Source organism: Aythya ferina (genome assembly GCF_964211825.1).
Source record: "Aythya ferina genome assembly, chromosome: 17".
Classification (NCBI taxonomy): Eukaryota; Metazoa; Chordata; class Aves; order Anseriformes; family Anatidae; genus Aythya; species Aythya ferina.
In genome coordinates, this window is record NC_140316.1 from 10,756,857 (window position 1) to 10,776,536 (window position 19,680).

Below are 19,680 nucleotides of genomic sequence, written 5' to 3' on the forward strand. Positions count from 1 at the left end.
CAAACCTGAGTACACGTGTGTGTGTTATGGTTGGGAACACACGGGTAGCACTGAGAAAAATTTAACAAAACCCTTTTCTTGAAGCCTTTCCTTGGATAAAATAACTGATTTTAAAGACCAGTGCACTTCCCCACAACCCATCCAGGACCAGAGAGCTATGAAGTCAGGCCCACCTCCACCTAAAAAGCCCAAACCCCCAAGAACGAGAGCTGCCACAAACAGGACCTCGCACCGAGATGCGTGTTTATTAAAACAAATCACGGGCTGTACAGAACAAGCACGAAGCTGCTGAGCATGCAGTCCCGGATCTCCTTTATCGTGAGGGACAGCCATGCACACTTACACTGAGAAAGGATAAAACTCCAAGTCAGGGTCAGTGCAAGAGGCTCTTGCGGATAGATTTGAGACAGAAAAAGAACAAGGGGCTTAGCAAGTACACTGAGAAAGAAGTTTTCAATTAGAAAAAGGGTTAAATAAAGCAGCAACCACTGTGGCCAGACAGATGATGTTCTTGGTCAGTATAAATCCCTCAAAGATGGATCTAGACTAAGCTGGGCATGACCTCAATGTGGCTTCTCTGGGGAATTTACCGGGGAGACAGCAAACCTGGACACCAGCACTCTAGCAAAGCATCGATCACTAACAGACCGCTGCAGTTACGTACTAGCTCACTACACTTGCACAGCTTTCAGGGCTCTCTACCAGCCTCCTCCCTCTCTTTAGCCACCCAAGCACTGGGTTCGCAGTCTCTCTTCTCAAACAAGCTGGTAGGCAGCCTGCAGCTTGTCACGGTGGCCCCTAAAAGGCTGGAGGATTCGAATGGTTGGGGCTACACAAGTGGCAAAGGAGCCGTTACGTCTCCGGGCTCCACGGCTCCTATTTCTTCCTGCCTCCTCTTTCTTTGAGTGCCAGGTGAATCAGAGAGCCACTTGTCATGTTATAATAAGCCAGGGAGTTTGAATCCTTGATGAAGATGCCCTGAGGAGAAAAGGAAATAAACAACGGTCACAGCAGAAACCTTAATGGTCCCTTCCCACAAAACCCCACACAGACAAAGCCTTCCTGGCCCTACTCTCAAACTGGAGTGATGACAAAACACTGCAGGCTTGGATAAAGCCTGGAGAGGTCCCAAAGTCTCACAAGACTGGCATGGGAAGAGGTGGTAGGCTGGGAATTACACAATTGTAGGAATTGGCAATACACAATACACACCTCTACAAATACAGAAAGAATCAGTTGCCACAACAGATGAAGCCTGTTAGTTCCCCCTCCTTTTTTTTTTTTTTTAATCCTTTAAATAATTTTTATTTCTTGCTAAGGGTTAACACTGTCTGCCCACGGAAAAATTCCTGGGGAGGTAAGAGCTCAAAGTTCACTGCTTAGGCAGCTGGTTGTGCCTGCCTGGGCACATGCATGACTGAAAACAAATGAGAAAGGCCCTGCTCCTTTTTAACAACAGCTCCAGTCTCAAGAGACCTCTTTTCCCTTCAGTGTTTTGGTGAAAATCCTTTCAGAGTCCCCAGGGTTTCAAGACATTCTTGCCCAACCTTCCAGAGTGTGAGACAGAACAGGAGGGGCAAAATGCTGTATTTAAATGCAAAAAATCACAACCAGCCCCACCCCCTCAATAAAATAGGTTGATTTCAGAGAACATATTAAGGCTTTGAGGCCTCATCTGCAACAGTGAGGATGTGAAATTCCACTGATGCCACCTCCTAGAGGCCTGTCCTGCTGAAGTAGCACACAGTACTGTAACCAAGTGTGCTGTACAGACAGGAAATCCATTCCCTCTGCTCTTCCCAATATCTCAGTGGGCACAACTTTTTTTTTTTCCTGAAAAGGTTTTCTTTGAGAAAGCACCAACACACCAACAGCGTTTGAAGGACTTATACCCACCTCGTACTGCAGCTTCTGTTTCCCAGCTGGCATCCCTGTGGCCTCATGGATCTTAACCTTTATAACAGACACCTACGAAGAATTAAAGAGCTTCCTCAGGCTTTTTCCACACCATACAGACAGCCAGCACTGCAACCCCAGCCACACAGCCTGGCAAGAGGCCACAGCGTGGGGAATTTCCAGTTTTATAGCTCCTGTCATGCAACTCTCAACACGGAGATGCTCCACAACAAAAGAGCAAGGGATAAAGGCCAGGTTAATAAGCTACATACCTGGTCTGACAGCGGCAGGGTGAACACCAACACTTGGCCGTTCAGTTTCCATTCTGTCTTGTCCTGCATGTTGGGAACCTGGACTTTGACCGTGACAGGACCCTGCAAGGAAACAAAGATAACGTCTCTCACAGGCAAGGAGGCTCAGGGCTGTGATAAGAGGGGCAGACAAAGTATTTATAGACCTTCCCAATACTAATCGCTTATCTTGACTGCTCAGTGAACACACAGAAGTATTATTTGTCTCAATATTGAGAAAGTCAGTTTGCCGTTACCAAAACAAAACCTTTACTTGGATTTCTCCCCTTAGTCCCTCGTTAGGCTGCCGTTCACCAAGCATCACACGCATTGAGTTATCACAGAGGGAACACAAGCAGCATTAAGCAGAAGGCAGCTCCGCAGTGCAAGTGTCCAGAAAAAAACAGCATTCCCTTCTTAAAGGACTTCAAACTCAACCCTAGCTGATGCCACTGCTCGGGAAGGAATTCAGCCCAACGTCCCGTTCACGTTGTTACAGAATGTCACATTACCATACTACCATGTTGACATTGATATATTAAATCTCCTTGCATCTCCAGCTTAGCAGTCTTCTGCTTAAAAGCTTATCAGCATTAGCTCTTCTTTACATTACTGTAAACCTGTTTCTCGCTGCCCTTAATTACAGAAGAGTACCAGCTCACCAGGCTTCTGTGTGCAGCGCTCTGCTGCTCTTTCCAGTAAAATATAGGGCAGTTCAGCTCATTCAGGTACGACATGAGGAAGGAGCCCTCTCAGAAAGTCACTGTCTCATGGAACACTTGCACATCAGCTCCCCCTCTGTGTCCTCAGTGGACTTCACATCCCCTTTGGGTACAGGAGGCTGAACAAACAGCCCGGCAGGGTGAGGAGCCTGACCGAGCAGCCAGCCCACACGCATACCTTGTTCCTGCGCAGGAACTCCTCCTCTGGAATCAGGCTGTCCTCACTCTTCAGTTTCTTTGAAACCGGCTCATCCTCCATCGGTGGTGGTGGGTGAACAGGGGGCATCGGGGCTGGGGAAGGAACCGGAGCCACGGGAGGTGCTGGAACGAATGCTGAAACGGGATGGGGGAAAAGCACAACCTGTAGTCAGCCACCGAGTATACAGCAGATAATCCCTTACATAAACTCTACTAGCAAACTGGAAAAGGCTGAAAATAAACGCCACAATACACGCAGGAAGTTAACACAACCAACAGCAACATGCAAACTTTAAACATTAGATCTTTTATATTGGGAAACAGTCCAGGAAAAGACAACAAGCAGCGTAAGAGTTTCCTGCAGATCTTGCAGAAAAGAAAATGCTCTCCGTTTGGCATGCAGCAGTGCCAGCACTTCAATTTAGAAAAAAAAAAAAAAAGGACAAAGCGGAAGAAGCGTTTTCATGTTGTGCTTTTTAACTTAAAATCACCTCACGCTACGAAGCCACTATGAGGAATGGAGCCAGACAACAGCTCTTCCTCCTGCAGCAGCAACTTCCCTAAGCAGCTGTAACACCCAGCGAGGTGCTGGCAGATCAGCTTTACTCTGGTCCCTGTTGGAAAGCAGCACAGATCCCCAGCGTTCATCTGGTCAGACCCCCAGGGACACCAAGTGGGGACACTGGAGCCCAGAAGCAGCACTGCCAGGTTAAGTCTTACTAAACACAAGAAAAGTCCTTAAAGATGAGATTTGTGGTTTGCAGTCCTGGTTACCATTATCAGAGGCACAAAAAGAAGAAGGGAATCAAAGCTCAAGCTCACGCTGGATGGGAACTGGCTGACAATTAACGGGAAAGAGCTGAAGTTACTGACCTGTCGGCACGATCATGGGAGGCGGGCGGGGGCTCATGATGGGAGGGGCGGAGGGCGGCATGGGGACAACGTTGATACGTGGGGTGTGGATTATTGGTGGCATAGGGGTGGCTATGACAGACCCCGGAGGCAAACGGACCACAGAAGTCATCGGGGGACGAGGCATGACGGGAACAGCAGAAACAACGGCGGCACGAACAGGAGGGGGCATCTGGAGAGAGAGAGGTCATTTTTCTTAGCAGATGCATGCAATGATCATCTCAGTGCTGTCTGCAGCCTTGATTAAAATAACCAAGGCAACACACTGAGGATTCCTGCTGGGCAAAGACCTGCTGGGAACCTCTGCGTGCTCACCGTATGGCCAGCCCGAGCTTCCTGTAAACAGGCACAGAAACCTCATTAACACATCAAGCAGTTCTTCCTTCCCTCACCACTCAGGAACCAGGCCGCGAGCCACACAGCGATCCTGGAGCAGGAGCTCTCAGGGTCACAGCAGATCCCCCGGTACACAGGAACCTGGGGCTGTGAGGCATCTGTGATTTCTCACCTGCCACTGCTTTCGTTTTCCACATCACGTCTTTTTACATTAAAAAAGAGGCCCCCACCCATGCATTTATTAGCCATGCTTCCTTCCTCCAAGGAGGCACCACCCACGTTTTTCCCCAGCCCAGCTGATCAAGTCTTTTTGATACTGCTAAGGATGAGAGATTTCACTTCTGTCTTATTTTCACTTTTAACAGCAAGGTCAACAGGGAACTTCTGAAGGCCTAGGAGCCGTTTGGAAACACTAACTTCACCCAAAATCTGCTTCCAGCCAGTGGCCTGCTATAACCCTTAAGCTTTGTCAGGACTCCTTTCTAATTAACTACAGCCACAGCTGTCTACTTTCAGACACCCAAGCACTTACTGTGGGTGGACGAGGCACAGATGTGATGGGCTGAGCACTCGCTGGGGGATTTGATGCTGATGAAGGAGGGGGAGGCTGGGGCATTTCGTTGGGTTTGCTGGGACCAATCTTCTCCTTGCTGTCATCTTCTGGCACCAGTCCCTTGGCCTTATGGATAGCTTCAATTTGCTCTTGAAGAGTAATATTGGCCTGAGCAGCCTGTTGCGTGCGGGCCATGCTGCCTGAGTGGCCATCCCAGGTCACCTGACAGGAGAAAATACATCAGAATAACCCCAGCCCACAGAGACCACGAGGAGAGCTACAAATAGATCAAGATACCAGTTTTACAGCAGGAACAAGCTTCAAAAGACCCCTCTCTCTAAGCATTCACAATACTACAGGAACTCATTCCCACTCTACCTTTTCCTCTGGTTTCTGGATTTCTTCTTCACCAATCTTTTTACCAATGGCAGTTTCTTCCACACCAAAGATATCGGTACGGCGTTCTGCCAGCTGCTTCAAGCTGCTTTCGATATCCAAACCTACAGGCAAAAAGGAATCGTATCACTTCAGGTAAGAATTCCCAGTCAAACAGGATCACAGAGAGTCACAACTCTGTAACAAATCATTAAACTATTTGGCACCCATTGGCTTAGTGCTGTTCTTTTCAGAGAGGGACTGCAACTGATGGCTGGTCAGCAGCAGCCGATGCTCTTTGCCTTTAAGTCTGCAGAAGGGCTTTAACATACTAAGGACAAAAAGTAGCCATATAATCAGTACACTAAGGATGTAGCACAGAAAGCTACATTAAAGACAGTCCTTATCAGTGGCAACTAGGGGGAGTGAGGACGCACGCTAAGAAGTTCAGAGCACTGATCTAGGAAGTGGGTTTTACAGGCTTTGTCAGACGCTCGAGCTGACCTGGGGCATAGACCTCATCGTCGCTCTGCTTTTCACGGATAGATCGATCACGCTGCTCCAGCCACCGAGGATCCAGGAGACCAATCCGCATGTGTTCTTGCATTTTGCTGGCAGGAATTTTCTCCCCAGTGATGGGGGAAACGAGATACTCATCCGGAGCTGGGGCAGGCGGCAATGGTTTTGAGGCTGGAAAAACAAAACCACAGCCATTAAAAAACACACCACCAGAGGATGTGGCCTAGAAACAAACGCTTTTGTGATTACACAGTAAGAAATGAAATTGGCCTTCAGCAGCCCGATTTACCTTTGGGATCGTAGTCTTTCCGCACAATGACCTGGTCTGGTGTTGGAGGAAGAGGTGGCGGCATTGGGGTTTCTGGTGGAGGAGGAACCTTCTGACTTTCATCTTCATCATCTGAGCCCTTAAGAAAAAAAAAAAGTCATAAAGTTCCAGTAGTCAAACACCCACACAAAAGATGTGAGAACGGCATAGAATTTCTCTGTAGTACTGGTAGGAGCAATCACGCAGCTTCAAAGCAACTGAGCTGTTTTGCCTCTGGACATCTATTCTACAGTGATTCCTCAGGGTAATCAGGAATTAAAAGATTCAGGAGACCCAAATAAAGGAAGCAAGTACTCCTCAGCTTCCACATTACCACAGCAGGGCAAGCAGGGGCTTACGGTTAACCATGGCCTTGTTCCTTGTTAACAGCAAAACAGCTAATATACTGTGGTTAGAGGAAGAGCCTAAAATTCATCAGTCTTCAAATGTTCCAGACTCCAATGTAGAAGAAAGCCTAAAAGACTCAGTCACAGAAATACCAAATTCACATCCCTAGGTTTCAGAATTCCCAGGTTTCTCTTGTAAATTGTATTGTCACGAAAAATATTAAAAATACCATATTACAGCGTTTTGGCAGAAACAGGTTGTTTTGAAATTCCATCAGAAGCAAAGAAATCTCATTTCCTCGAGAAACTGAGGAACTTATTGCAATGAAGATGAAGAGCACCATAAACCAGTCACAAAGCTCACGAGGCTGAAGTGATGCTGATTCTGTTGGCTACCTACCTCATCCATATCCTGCACTTGCGTGTCTTGATCCAGCTGGGTCGGGGGCTCATCTGTTTTCTCTTGCTTTTCATCTTCTTCATCTGACTCCACCTCCATTTCCACCTCCTCACTTTCCCCAAACTTCTCATAACGCTCCTGGATGAGGATTCGAGCTCCCAACTCTTCCGGAGTGGTGGGAGGAGGAAAATTCCCTACGAAGCAGAAAACAGACCAGGTTGCTCATAGCTTCATCCAGCCTGGCCTTCAGCAACCCCAACTGCCTCAGGCTGTCTTCACAGCAGAGGTGCTCCAGCCCTCTGAGCATCCTCGTGGCCCTTCTCTGGACTTGCTCTAATAGGACCACGTTCTTCTTAAACCGGGGAGCCCCAGAGTTGAACCCCCAGTACTTGCTGTCCTGCTGCAGGTAGAAAAACAGACACCTGTGCAGTCCTTTGTGCAAGGAGAACATTACTGACTCCAGGAAAAAATAAAAAAATCCAGCCCTACCCTGTCATTAGGAGGCTTTCCCATTCGTCTTTGAGGGATATACAGCTGTAAAACCCCACGTCTGCCTAAAACCAGCATTGTACTCAGAGGAAGCAGTTTCAAAGAGGTTACAAAGCCTAACCTCAGTACCTTGTTCATTGGGCTGAAAGTCCACTGTTTCCACAACCACAAAGTCGTGCCAATCAATCTGGGCATAAGCAACACGCTCCTTTTCCTTCTCTTCCTCTTCCTTCTTTCTCTCTCGCTCTTGGAACTTGGCCCACTCCACTCTGTAATACACCTGCACAAGCAGACATAAAGCTAGCACCAAAAAATACACAAAAATCATCTGCGCAGCGTCTAAAGTTTATCCTACCAACACTGTCAAGGCATTTGCGCAAGGACCACTTCAAAGGCTTGGCAGAGCAAAGAACTAGTTGTATTTTACAGAGAAACTACAGGTTTGCCTATTGAGCAGAGTACTGCACCAGCTTCATAGTGGTTTTCTAAAGCTGGAACTGCAACCTTCTTGAGTTAAGACCAAGCCACTTGATTTGTGTACTGTTGAGGATTCACAATCAGCAAACAATTTACAGGGTTGTAATAAAAAGTCTGCGATGTCACCTCTCCACGCACAAACAGCCTTTGTGATGAAGACAGAAGTTAAGAAAACATATTGATAGAACTGCAAGTGACTGAGGTGCCACAGTGAAGTTGTCTGAGAAGGAAAAGTATTTGGGAATGGCATCATGCAGTTATCTATGCCTCTGCAGTGCCACACGTGAACAAACAGTACCTAGGAGCTTGAAAGTGAGCTTGAGTACCCTGATATTCAAGTCACCCTTGTGACTACAAGGGACACACCCATCTTACGTGGAATCTGTATTGGATGCCAGTAAATTAGAAGCATGCAAAGAGAGAATTCGAAGTGTAACTGAAATGCTTTAGCAGTTTGGAAAATGATTCATGCAATACCTGATCTAGGACTTCCTTGGGATTTTCAGCCTCCTTCTTGAGTTTGATGAGTAAGCCTTTTGGTGGGATCAGGATCTGAAACATATTTTGTGTGACAGTTGGCAACGACTCTTTTTTGACAAAGTCTCCTTAAAAGCAACTATTATCTTTCCACATAGATAAAAATATCAGCAGACCCCTGGGACTACGTTCCATTTCTTCTGTTGCTACTGTATTAATTATTCCTTGTACTTGAACTTAAAATATTCACCCTTTGCCCTTCTATCTATAGTTAGTATTTTTAAAAATGTAACTTTTATTTATATCGCTGTAGTGTTTGATACACTTAAGTAGCAACCCACTGCATTCAGCACTGCACATGCCCACAACAACGTGCAAGACATCTCTTTTTAAAGGGCAAGGTTTAAGGGACGGACTCCTAGACCTGTACACATTTCTAGTCTGTTTTGTAGAGCATCTGTAGTCTTCAAAATCAGCACTGCTGCCTGAGGAAAGCAGCTTCACAGGTGAACTGCCACGAGTACCTTTGTGTACTGCTCAACCAGCTTCGTGAAGTAGTTAAACAGGCTGTGCTGCGGGCGAAGGAAGTCAAACTGATAGTTCCTCTGCTCTTTCTGCATCAGCTGCGTCAAGAACTGCCGCCCGTTCCGAGCCACGAACTGCGCCGTCAGCTTCACCACATCCAAGTCAAAGGCCGAGATGGAGGGAGGATCTGCAATGAACTCAAACTCCGGAGGCGGCTCCTTGGGAACAACGGTCTCCTGGATCACCTGGGCCTGCACCTGTGAAGCAGAACGGAGACAGCTCCGTGACTGCCATCAAGAAATTGTTACTGAATGCTTGGGAGGGCCCATTTTTCCTTCAGTTGCTGAGGGAAAGTAACATCAGTTTAGATATTCTGGCAACTGCAAGGATGGAAGAAAGTAGTAATGTAAGGTGTATTTGGACACCTGTACTCAGGCCTACTGTAAAATGAATGTTCTACCAGCTAACAACACTGCAAACCGTCAGGACTTTGCTACAACCCTCCCGTGGTTACCAGTCCTGCAGTCAGTGCCACACAGCACAGCTGTTGGCCACACAAAGCATGCAAAAGGCTCATATTCAGTCAGTGCCCTTTTTCCATCCCGTATGTATAAAGACACAACTAAGCAACATTTTATACTCCACACTTCCAGGGCAAGCTGATCCTTCTGGCAGGAAAAAAAAAAAAAAAAGCATTTCTATAAGACTGTGCATGCAACAAGCCCAAGCTAAACTCCAAGGGATTTTAAAGGATTTGTGTATGGCAGGAGTCCTAAAGTCAAACGTTCCAAGTGATCATCAGCGTTAAGTATGAGAAAATGCAATTAAAATAGATTAAGCAATACAACATATTGGATCTTTCACAAAACCTGTGAGATACCAGCATCTGGGGGATGCACACCTGCATCAGAAGGAAGTCCCAGATGCAGAATTCCATGTCTGCATGCTACCTTCTATGGCAAATGTATCATTTGCACCATCTTTCTGCTTAGTATTCTTCTGCTTAACATCGGGGTGCGAGGAACAAGCAGTCAGAGCAAAGTTCTTGACCGAAGTGAGAAGAAACACTTACCTTCTGTGGAAGCTGCTGCTGAGCAGTTTGCTGCTGTTGCATAACCTTGGGAATAGCAGCTGAGGGCTCCTGGGCCTTGCCCTCTTTGAACTCGCTGACTTTGTGCCGGTAGTATGCATGGTAAGGGTCGTTGGGATTCAAGAAATTGAACTTGGGGTTATTTATTTCATTCTGACGAATTCGAGCTTCAAATTCCGGACCATTTCTGTAGGGTGGAAAAAAGATTAGACGAATGGGTATCGACTCAGGTACAAATGCCTGTTTCTGTCATAGGAAGACCTGTCTTCTGAGGGGCTGATTCCCTGAACACTTTTCTCTCCTGTGCAGCAGGAGTTTACCTCTCTCTACCTCCAGGTAACTCTCACCCAACACAGCAGGTGTTTATACACATACTGGCTATGTGCACATCCTATCTTAGCCTTTAACATTCCACAGTGAGCATTTCTCGAGGCAGTTCAACACACACACAGGTATTTCAGTCTTGTTGGGCTACATTCACACCGAACATCTCTGAAGAGATTACACGATTCACGGGATGATGTTTAGTCCCCTACTAGACTAACAAGTTTTGGAGGCTGGTTTTATTTCAAGAAAGGTCACGCGAGGAGCAGGCAGGTAATCAGCAGCCCATGCAGAAACAAAGCACACTGCACTCAGGAGAGCCGCCAGGGTTATTTCCTTTTCTCCCATCCAAGCGACCCGCCGGTTATTTTCAAAGAGCACTTTTAAGAAAATTAAAAGCTTGCAGCAGCACGCTGCTCTTCATGTTCCCTAGATACCTCTAGGTCTCGTTCAGGCACTGAGCCTCTCCCAAAAGCAGAGGAAGATGGCACTGTCAGCACTGACACCTTGTGTTTGCTGAATGGACATGTGGCAAACGGAAGGAACTGAAAGGAGCGCAATTTATCTCACTTTTAGGCTCCTCCCTGAACCGTGAGAGCTACACTCGTGCTACAGCTCAAGCAGCAAATTCCAGTCAGCAGGGGAAAACATCCCAGCCAGTCCATCTGCCCTCAGACAGGGCAAGATCGCTCCCTGGAGGCGTGCATTTCTTCCCCTGGCTGCAAATGGAGAGAGGCAGCTGAGCTGGGGAGCGTCAGGCCCAGCTGCTGGCACCGTTTATGAAGCTGCAGGTACACAGGGACGGGACTTGGCTGCAGGGCTCAGCAAGCAGCAGAGTTCTTCATCTGCCATTTGCCTACACATCGTAAAATACAGCCACAGCTGCTGCTGGCTTAATGGCTCCCTTTCTACCTGGAATTTTGTCTGCCCTTCAGGTTGGATTTAGAAGAAGAGCTGTCACCTAGCCATTGCAGCACACCTCACAGCGTTCACAAAGGGTTTTATTTGCTGTCAGCGATTTTCTAGCAGAACACAACCTCTACAACCTCACTGGTATGACCTCAATCCTCAAGAAACCTTTGTGTAAAGCCAGGGGACTGCGACCTGCTTCAGCTTCTGGAGCTACACAGACCTCAGCACTGGAAGAGCTGCACGAAAATCCCACAGAACAGGAGCCAACTCCTGCGCTGTTTACCTGGCCACGAAGCTGGCAGTCTTGTCAACGATGTTCCTGACCTCCGGAGGAGGATAAATAATTCCCACCACAGGCTTGGCCGGGGCTGCTTCCTCTTTTGGCTCCTCTTCTGGCTGCAATAAAAAAACCATTTTTCTTACAGTTGTCTGTCCAGCTACCTCATAACCACAAAAATTATTCCAAAGATGATGACGCTGGTGGTACAGCGAGACACCTTCCATTGCAGGGTTTGCAAATAGTGAAGGCAGCGAATGCAAACAGCCCAAATCCTAACTGCTAACACGAGAAGGAATTTCAAACAACACTGAATAACTTGTTGTAGAGCAGCATCTGGGTGTGACAGCACAGCCTGGCAGACTGTGAACTGAGACCGGGTTTATTTTGAATGGGTTGAGTTGGAAAATCCATTTCTCTCTCTCGATTTCTTCATCTATACCTAGAATAGCAGGCCTAACACACCTTCACAAGCCGGTCTGAAATCCCATGCTTAAGGAACGTTCTGTAAGAACACTGTACTCCAAACAGCAACCCCCACAGTGGACAAGAGTGTATTCTCCTCCCCAGCCCCCAAATCATTAAGTTTTTCTGGCAAAGATCCAGTTTAACAACCGGGATCAACAGCCCCAGGAGCGTTACAGGAGGTAACGGCACTCCCCAGCTTCCCAGGGCCAGGAGATGATGTTTGTCTGCTCGTCAAGGGCACCTGCTGCAGAGGCTGGCATGGCAGGGCGAGGAGGAAGGCTATGCCATGGGAACCAAAACACGTCTCCACAGCGCTTTGCGCCTTCAGCCTTGACCCCAAGCATTGTTTAGATGCTGAGCTGAGGGGCAGCGAAGGGGAGTGCCTGCAACACCACGTGCAGGAGTAACTCGGCTGTGCTGACCAACCTGGGCATCATTCCTACGAGCTCACGGGACTGCCAGGAACCAGAATCACACCGACTGAATCAACGTGATAGAACAGACAGCTTCTAGCCCTACGGAGATTACATCAGAAGCTCTTTCATTGACAATAGCAGCTCAGCAAGCTGCTTCCCTCAGCGGTGCTGCAGCGCCAGCACCCTGAGGGCAACTTTTTCGCTGGGCCCTGCCGTACGGGACGGCTTTGTGGTCTCAATGGGGACATTTTGGAACACCAGAACCACTGTAAGCTCTGTGAAGACCCCAGGGGCCGACCCGGACCCCGCACAGCACCGGGGGCCCCGCGGGTGCCGCCGTTCCCCAAGCCCCAGCGCAGGGCGGCCTCCAGGCCTCGAACCGGGCCTCGCGCTGCCGCTCCTAGGCCCGGACCCTCCGGGACACCTCCCGAACCCCCTCCCCCGGGCCGGGCCCTACCGGTTTGCTCTCTGCGGGTGGTGCCGGCTGTGCCGGAGGCCCGGCCTGTACCGGCCCGGCGGGCATGGCGCTGCCCGGTGCCGCTCGGTGCCGCCCGCGGACAAAATGGCGGCCGCGCCTGACGGAACGCGCCCAGGCGGCGCTGTGAGGGCGGAGGAGCAGCGCGCATGCGCCTCGGGCTGTTCCATTCCTTTACTGGGGGGGGGTGTCTCTCTGACGGGATCTCTGCGCGCGGGGCGGACCATTGAGGGGGAGTTGAGGGGGGGGCGTTGCCATGGCAACGGGCGCGGCGCGAAGCCGCGGCCCAGGCCCGGCCCCCGCTGGGCCCCGCTCGCCCCGAGCCCCCCCCCCCAGCCCCCAGCGTCCCCCAAAACCCCCTCGGGGCTAAGCGAGGAGCCCCCTCACGCCTTTCTATCCCTGAAGCCTCCAGTTTTGGGGAGGGGAGGCTGGGACCCCCCCGGGATCGCCCCTGACACCCCCATCCCCTGACACCCACCCCCTGACATCCACCCCCTGAGCCCCCCAACCCCTGACAACCACCCCTTAGCACCTCCATCCCCTGACATCCCCACCCCCTGAAACCCCCCTATCCCCTGACACCCACCCCCCTGACACCCCCACCCCCTGGCACCCACCCCCGACAACCCCCCCTGACACCCCACTAGCCCCTGACACCCCCCTACCCCCTAGCACCCACCCCCCTGACACCCCCATCCCCTGACACCCCCATCCCCTGACACCCACCCCCTGACTCCCACCCCCCTGACACCCCCACCCCCTGACACCCACCCCTGACAACCCCCCCCGACACCCCACTAGCCCCTGACACCCCCCACCCCTTGGCACCCACCCCCTGACACCCCCATCCCCTGACACCCACCCCTGACAAATCCCCCCGACACCTCCACCCCCTGACACCCACCCCCCTGACACCCCCATCCCCTGACACCCACCCCTGTGACTCCTCCACCCCCTGACACCCCCCTTCTGACACCCCCTTACCCCCTGACACCCACCCACCACCCCCACCCATCCCCAGTGCCACCCCCACCACCCTCAGTCCATCCGTCCGTCCATCCATCTGTCTGTCCGTCCATCCATCCATCCGTCCATGGCGCACCTCCTGGGCCACCCCGGCAGCATGGCGAGCCTGCGGGCCGACCTGCGGGACCTGCAGGGAGCCATCTCCGACATCTCCTCCCGGGCCGGCCCCGCTCGTTTCCCCTCCTGGAAGTTCCCCGATCAGGTCTCCTGCGATCTGGACCTGGCGGCGCTGCTGGAGCGCTACGACTACGCCGAGGGAGACCCCGAATTCAGCCAGCACGCCCATGTGGTGCTGCTGGAGCTGCTGGTAGACAGGTGAGAGAGGGCACGGCCGGCACGAAGCATCTCTCCGAAACCTTAAAAAGCCTCAGGCACGGCCATGCTACGAGGCTGGGAGGCAAAAGTGCCTTTTTTTGGGTGAAAGAGATACGGCTCAGTTTTAAAGACGAGCCGTGCCCACGGAGCTGTCTCGATATTTGGCCCTAACGGTTTGGGTTGGATATGGGCGGTGAGTGCCCCAAAACTTTAGGGAGAGCCCCTCGGAACTGCAAGCACCCTAGCAGTGCAGGAGGATTTAACCCCACCAAACCTTGCTCTGGGGAGTCAGCAGCCCCCAGGAGGGGGGCACACGAGTATCCAGCCTCCTTTGCCAGACCTGGGCTGGGGGTCGGGGAAGGAAGACAATTTTTGTCGCTGCACTTCAGGCTCAGCGCTCTGCTGAGTGCAATGGGCACGTTCCCTGGTTCTAACATTCTGTTGTTCTTTCATCCCCATGAAGGCTGCTGCTGCTGCTCCAGAGCTTCACAGGCTACGCAGAAAACCTGCTCAGCGAGCGAGCCGTGCCCCCGGCGCAGGCAGTGGGGCCCTGCATGTCCGCGGGGCTGACGGTGAGGAGGTACTGGCACAGCATGCTGCGACTGGGGGCCTTCTACCAGCAGCTCCTGACCGAGGTGGGACATACGGAGGCGTGCGGGCACCTTGAGATGAGCACAGAGCTCACAGCAACGGCCTCAACGCCCCCACGATTTGGGAGATCCCCCAGGCACGCACAGGGACACCCTGATTCGTGTGGTGGCCGTGCCAGATGTGCGCTGTCCGTGGCTTCCACCAGGATTTTGGGATGGGGCAGCCCGACTGCCCGTAGTTTTTGGATGAATATTCTCCTCCTACCGGCATGCTGCCCCTTGTGGCTCTGCTGCCCCATGCCATGTGCGGCTGAGCTGGTTCTGATTGGTGAAATGATTTGTGGCAAAAATGCTTCGCCCTGCATTTTGTTTCCCAAATGGTTCCTCTCGTGGCGTAGTCTCAGAGCAAAGGCAGAGCGTTCACCTGGCGTGAGCAGGGAACAGGGCAGCGAGGCGTGGAAGGAGGGAAAATAACAATCGTGGAAGCCAGGGAGCACATTTTGCTGCAGAGGCTTTCTGTCGTGAATCCACAGCTCCACTCCACGAGCAGTGGCTGAAAAGTTACCTGGAAGCTTAAGAAATTCAGCCCCTCAGTGTCAGGGAGCGCTGGGGGCAGCCTGTGTTGTGCGTGAGGATCATTTGGCTTTTAGCCATTTGATTTGGCTGTAACAGAGCACAGCAGGGAACCCCGAGCACTTGGCTCTGTCCTCCAGCAAGCTCAGGGAGTGTCTTTTCTCCCCAAAGAAGGGCTCGCTGCCCTCACGTCTTCTTGGCTGCGCTGTCCCCATCCTTCGTCCCCCTGGTTTTGCCTCTCATGGACTGTTTGCAGCCAGCGTGGTTTGATCTGTGCTCCATGTTTTGTTCTGTGCTCTCCCCACCAGAAAAAGGCTTGCAGGAGGAACATCCCCACGCTGCAACCCGCCCCCGAGGCTGGGAAAACGGAGGAGCACTTCCAGCCCTGCTTGCCAGCCCTTTCGGAGCCCTGCGCCCCCCCGGGTGCTGCCCAGTGCAGCTCCCTGTGCCCGTGGCAGGCTGGCAGCGACGCCTCGGGCAGCATCCCCACGCGGGCAGCGGAGCCGTCCCCAGCACCCTGCGACGCTTGTGCCTGCACCCAGGCCAGCCTGCGCGAGGTGGGCGAAGCCATCACCAGCATCTGCCAGAGCCACAACATCCCCTCGGCTCTCAGCAGGTTCCAGCAGGTGGTGGCGGAGACCGTGGGGAGAAAGACGCTCTCGGCAGCCGAGGTGAAATGCTGGGCCTCGGAGCAAAGCAAGGACCTCTCCCGCATCAGCAAACACCTCCACGCGCTGCTGGAGCTGCTCGACCCTCTGAAATCCGAGCTGGCGGCGGCGAAGAAGCAGAGGGACGAGCTGCAGAAGCAGGTTGAGGACTTTGCCCGCCTGCTTCAGGCGGAGAAGGAGACCCAGGCGCAGCGGAGGAAGGAGGCTGAGCAGAGCCTGGAAGTCAAGAACAAGGAGCATTTGGAGGCTGTAGCCAGGCTGGAGCGGGACAAGGACGACCTACGGAGAGGTACGGTGCTGTCCCCTGCAGGTGTTTGCAGAAGCAGGCAGTCCACGGTCAAATCTCAGTCCCAGCACCATGAACGGGGCTTTTACCTCTAGTTTTGGGTGGCTCAAATGTCACCAGTGAGAGCGACTGTTCCCGTTACGGTCACCTGGCCATGGAAATCCCACCTTTATCTGTGCCAGCAGCTCCTGGGGCTCCCCCGGAGCAGGTGAGGGCTGGTGAACTGGCACTGCTGCCTGTCCTGATGCCCTCATCCTCTCCTGGCTTCTTCTGCTGCTTTCCCCTCCCCATCATCTCACTTCCCACTCTCTGTGCCCCATCTCTGCAGCATCTCACGTGCTGGTGGCTGCTCCCCACCGTGGGACAAACGCGGCGGTGGGAGCCCGATGCCATCACCGGGTGAAAAACACCTTGGCACTGTGCTTTGCTGCCCCCTTGTTTTAGTTTCTTTGAGGAGCTGTTTAACATTTTGTGGTCTTCTGCACTGATTTAGGAGCTGCTCTGCTGGAAGAGCAAATCTCCGCCTTAAAGGAAGCGCTGGCTGCCAAGCAGGCTGCTCTGCAGGAGCTGGGTAAGGACCCCGGGGGCTCACCCAGCTGCCACCTCTCTCCCCGAGTCTGGCTCTGATCTCACTGCGTGTTTTACACCCGTGTAACTCCCAGCTCCCCCAGAACCAGCTGGGTGTGGGCCTGGTGGGAACGGGAGGACGTAGCCTCCTGCGCTGCAGTGCCCAAACAGCAGCCAGCACCCAGGTGCTGGCTGAGATTTAGGGGTTCCCTGGGACACCAAGGAACTGTCACCAGACCTCGCTGGCACCTGCAGAAGCTGTAGGGCCCCTAAAAGCACCACCTGGGCTGGGAGCAGCTCCCCCTCCTGCCCAGCTGGGCTCCATGGTGCTGTTGCCTCCCCAGAGGTGACCAAAAAGAGCTTGCTGGAGGACCTGAGGACCACGATGGTGGCCAGGAACCGGGTGCTGGAGCTGGAGGAGGAGGTGCGGCTGCTCACCGACCAGAAGGAGAACCTGGGCCAGGAGCTGAGCGCGGTCACCACCCAGCTGGAGAAGGAGAAGGCCAAGGTGGAGAGCATGCTGAGGCACAGAGAGGTACGGCTGCTGCTCCCCGCAGCTGCTCAGCTGCAGCCACAGCCCCTCATCACCACGGTGCCACTTCCCTGTGGCTCCAGTGCTGGCAGCAGGGCAGCAGAGAGCTGCTGCAGGCTCACCTCCTTGTGCAGTCCCTGCAGGCCAAGCAGAACGCCCTGCTGCAGCAGCTGGACAGCCTGGACCAGGAGCGTGAGGAGCTGCAAGCCAGCCTGGGGGAGGCTGAGGGGGACAGGGCCCGGCTGGCGGAGCAGCTGGAGGAGAGCCGGGAGCAGCGGGAGCAGAGCGGGCACCAGCTCCGGGCGCAGCAGGTACCTGGCACACGGGGGGAACACCTGGCAACCCTCCTGAGAAGGGTGCTCACAAAACTCAGCCCCTTGCCCTTGCTCTGCCCCCCAGGAGCTGCTGGACACGCTGCAGCAGGAGAAGCAAAGCCTGGAGCAGTCCGTCTCCGAGCTGCGTGAGAAAGTTTCCAGGCTGGAGGAGCAGGCACAGGAGCTGAAGGAGCGGGAGAAGCTCCTGGTGTTCTTCCCCGAGCTCCACGTCCCCATTGAGACACAGTTTGAGAGTAAGGGAGAAGCAGGGCTAGGGCAAGGGCTTGGTCATGGCTGCGTTTGTCCTTGCTGATTCAGCCAGCAGGTTTAGGACCCAGCCACCACTTGTGGGGTTGTGCTGGTGCTCCCTGCTTCGGGAAGGCTCATTTCCAGCAAACACCACCCCGCTTGTGTGCTCCTGAGCTGTTGGGATGAGCTCTGCTGCCAGCACCCCCGAGCAGGCTGTGAGGCGCCGTGGTTTATTTTATTTGCAGGCACCGGGAACATCGCCGAGGACATGGAGAAGCAGCTGCAGGCCAACGACATCAGGATCGGGGTGCTGGAGCAGGAGAACACACGGCTCAGGGCCGCACTGGCCAAATTGAAGGCGGCTGCTCAGCAGGGCGTGCTGCAGGTGAGGCTGAGTCCGAGTCGGGGCTGGGAGCTGGCAGGAGAGGGGCGCACGTGCTGGGGGGGCACCGTGTGCCCCCAGAGGTCAGCCCGGTGGTGAACCGGTGCCAGCAGGGGAAAGCTGCGTTGCCGAGCCCCCTGGTTTGGTTTCCAGCTCCTTTACCTCAGCCCCGCCGCAGCTGTTGTGCCACCACTGAGCTGGCGGTGGCATCCTCCCAGGGCAGAAGCCAAGATCCCCGAGCACGGAGCTGAACGCAGGAGGTTTCAACCCCATCTTCTCTCCTCCAGCTTGTCCCACAGCCCCAGCTGTGGACTCAGCTCGGCAGCCAGCGTGGCGGGGAGGCCGCAGGGTGAGTAGGAACCCGGAGGAAGGCGCTGGGGAGCTTCCCACTCCTTCCTCCCCTCCAACCTCTTCCGCTTCTCCCCTCCGCAGGCCTCCAAGCAGCCAAGGCAGCGGGGACGGCGCAGGGGCACGCGGAGGAGCCACCGGCAGGGCCCGGCAGCGACCTCCCGGCAGCCAGCGCCCAAAGCCACCCTCGGCAGAACCCACAAGCGAGGCCGGACCCTGCCTCTCGCTGCCAGCGCGGGGTCTGCTGCTGGCCCCCGACCCCCGAGGAAGCAGCAGCACTGCCGGAGGAGCTCGCCCCTTCTCACACCGCACCGGCACCCACCGCAAATAGATGCTGGGGGGAGCTCAGGCAGGACTGAAGCACTAACAAGCAGCGCGCAGCTGCTCCCCCTTCCCTGCGGGACCTCGTTACCTGTTGCAAACACGACGGCACCTTCCTTTGGGACACCCGCTCTGCCTCCCCATCGCTCCGAGCCCGAGGAGCGGCGTCACGCGGCGGCGTGGGGAGCCCGGGGAGCGGTGCCGTGGCAGCTGGGAGGCGGCAGCGGGGCTGCCAGCTGGCTGCCGGCTGTTGCTTCACCTTGTTTTCGGCAGGGACGCAACGAACCTGTTTGTGTGGTTTCCCTTCTTGTCCTTCTCCGTTGGGCAACGCCGCGGCTTTTGATAAAGCAGGAGGCAGCGGGGCCCTGAGGGCTGGGCTGGCGCATCCCCCGTTCATCTTCTGCAGCACAAGGACCCTGGGAAGAGCCCCTCTGTAGCTTTGGGGCTTTGGGGACAGGGGTGGGACTGGTGCAAGCACCGCTGGCAGCCAGGGGACCGACCAGCACCTTGGCGAGGAGGCCTGGGTGGGGGGAAACGTTCCCTGGCGTGCCGAGCTGGCCCCAAACAATCAGCCGAGCAGGGCCGGCGACATTCCTGGGTGCTGGAACCCGGTCGCCCACGGGCCGAGCTGCTGCTGCAATCCCTGGCACGGCTCTGATCCCGGCTCTGATCCCGGCTAACTCGCAGTCACCTGCGCCACGCCTGGGCACGGCTCGGCTCAGCT

General features: G+C 53.8%; 3 protein-coding genes across 4 annotated transcripts; 2 read left to right on the forward strand and 1 right to left on the reverse strand.

Moving 5' to 3' along the window:
* Positions 1–224: 224 nt before the first annotated feature.
* SF3A1 (splicing factor 3a subunit 1) lies at positions 225–12,906 on the reverse strand. Its single transcript, XM_084539225.1, has 16 exons — positions 12,768–12,906; positions 11,433–11,545; positions 9,896–10,100; positions 8,823–9,080; positions 8,299–8,373; positions 7,474–7,624; positions 6,856–7,049; positions 6,091–6,208; positions 5,787–5,972; positions 5,286–5,407; positions 4,887–5,129; positions 3,980–4,190; positions 3,087–3,241; positions 2,169–2,270; positions 1,897–1,968; positions 225–978 (listed from the first exon to the last, which is right to left on the reverse strand). The coding sequence occupies exons 1-16, from the start codon at positions 12,831–12,833 to the stop codon at positions 877–879; spliced, it is 2,373 nt and encodes a 790-aa protein (XP_084395351.1). The 5' UTR covers positions 12,834–12,906; the 3' UTR covers positions 225–876.
* Positions 12,907–13,861: 955 nt separating this feature from the next.
* Positions 13,862–14,761, forward strand: CCDC157 (coiled-coil domain containing 157; the record flags this gene model as incomplete). Of its 2 annotated transcripts, XM_084539175.1 has the most annotated exons (2): positions 13,862–14,126; positions 14,341–14,761. In XM_084539175.1, exons 1-2 carry the CDS (start codon positions 13,879–13,881, stop codon positions 14,369–14,371), a joined length of 279 nt encoding a protein of 92 aa, XP_084395301.1. In that variant the 5' UTR covers positions 13,862–13,878. The 2 variants fall into 2 exon arrangements, with proteins under 2 accessions (XP_084395301.1, XP_084395302.1); XM_084539176.1 differs by lacking the exon at positions 14,341–14,761 and having other exon boundaries at positions 13,862–14,130.
* On the forward strand, positions 14,631–19,346 carry LOC311446227 (coiled-coil domain-containing protein 157-like). The gene is made up of 9 exons (XM_084539171.1): positions 14,631–14,761; positions 15,598–16,246; positions 16,737–16,814; positions 17,155–17,345; positions 17,459–17,653; positions 17,742–17,910; positions 18,151–18,290; positions 18,441–18,636; positions 18,720–19,346. The coding sequence occupies exons 1-9, from the start codon at positions 14,681–14,683 to the stop codon at positions 18,992–18,994; spliced, it is 1,974 nt and encodes a 657-aa protein (XP_084395297.1). The 5' UTR covers positions 14,631–14,680; the 3' UTR covers positions 18,995–19,346.
* Positions 19,347–19,680: the final 334 nt, after the last annotated feature.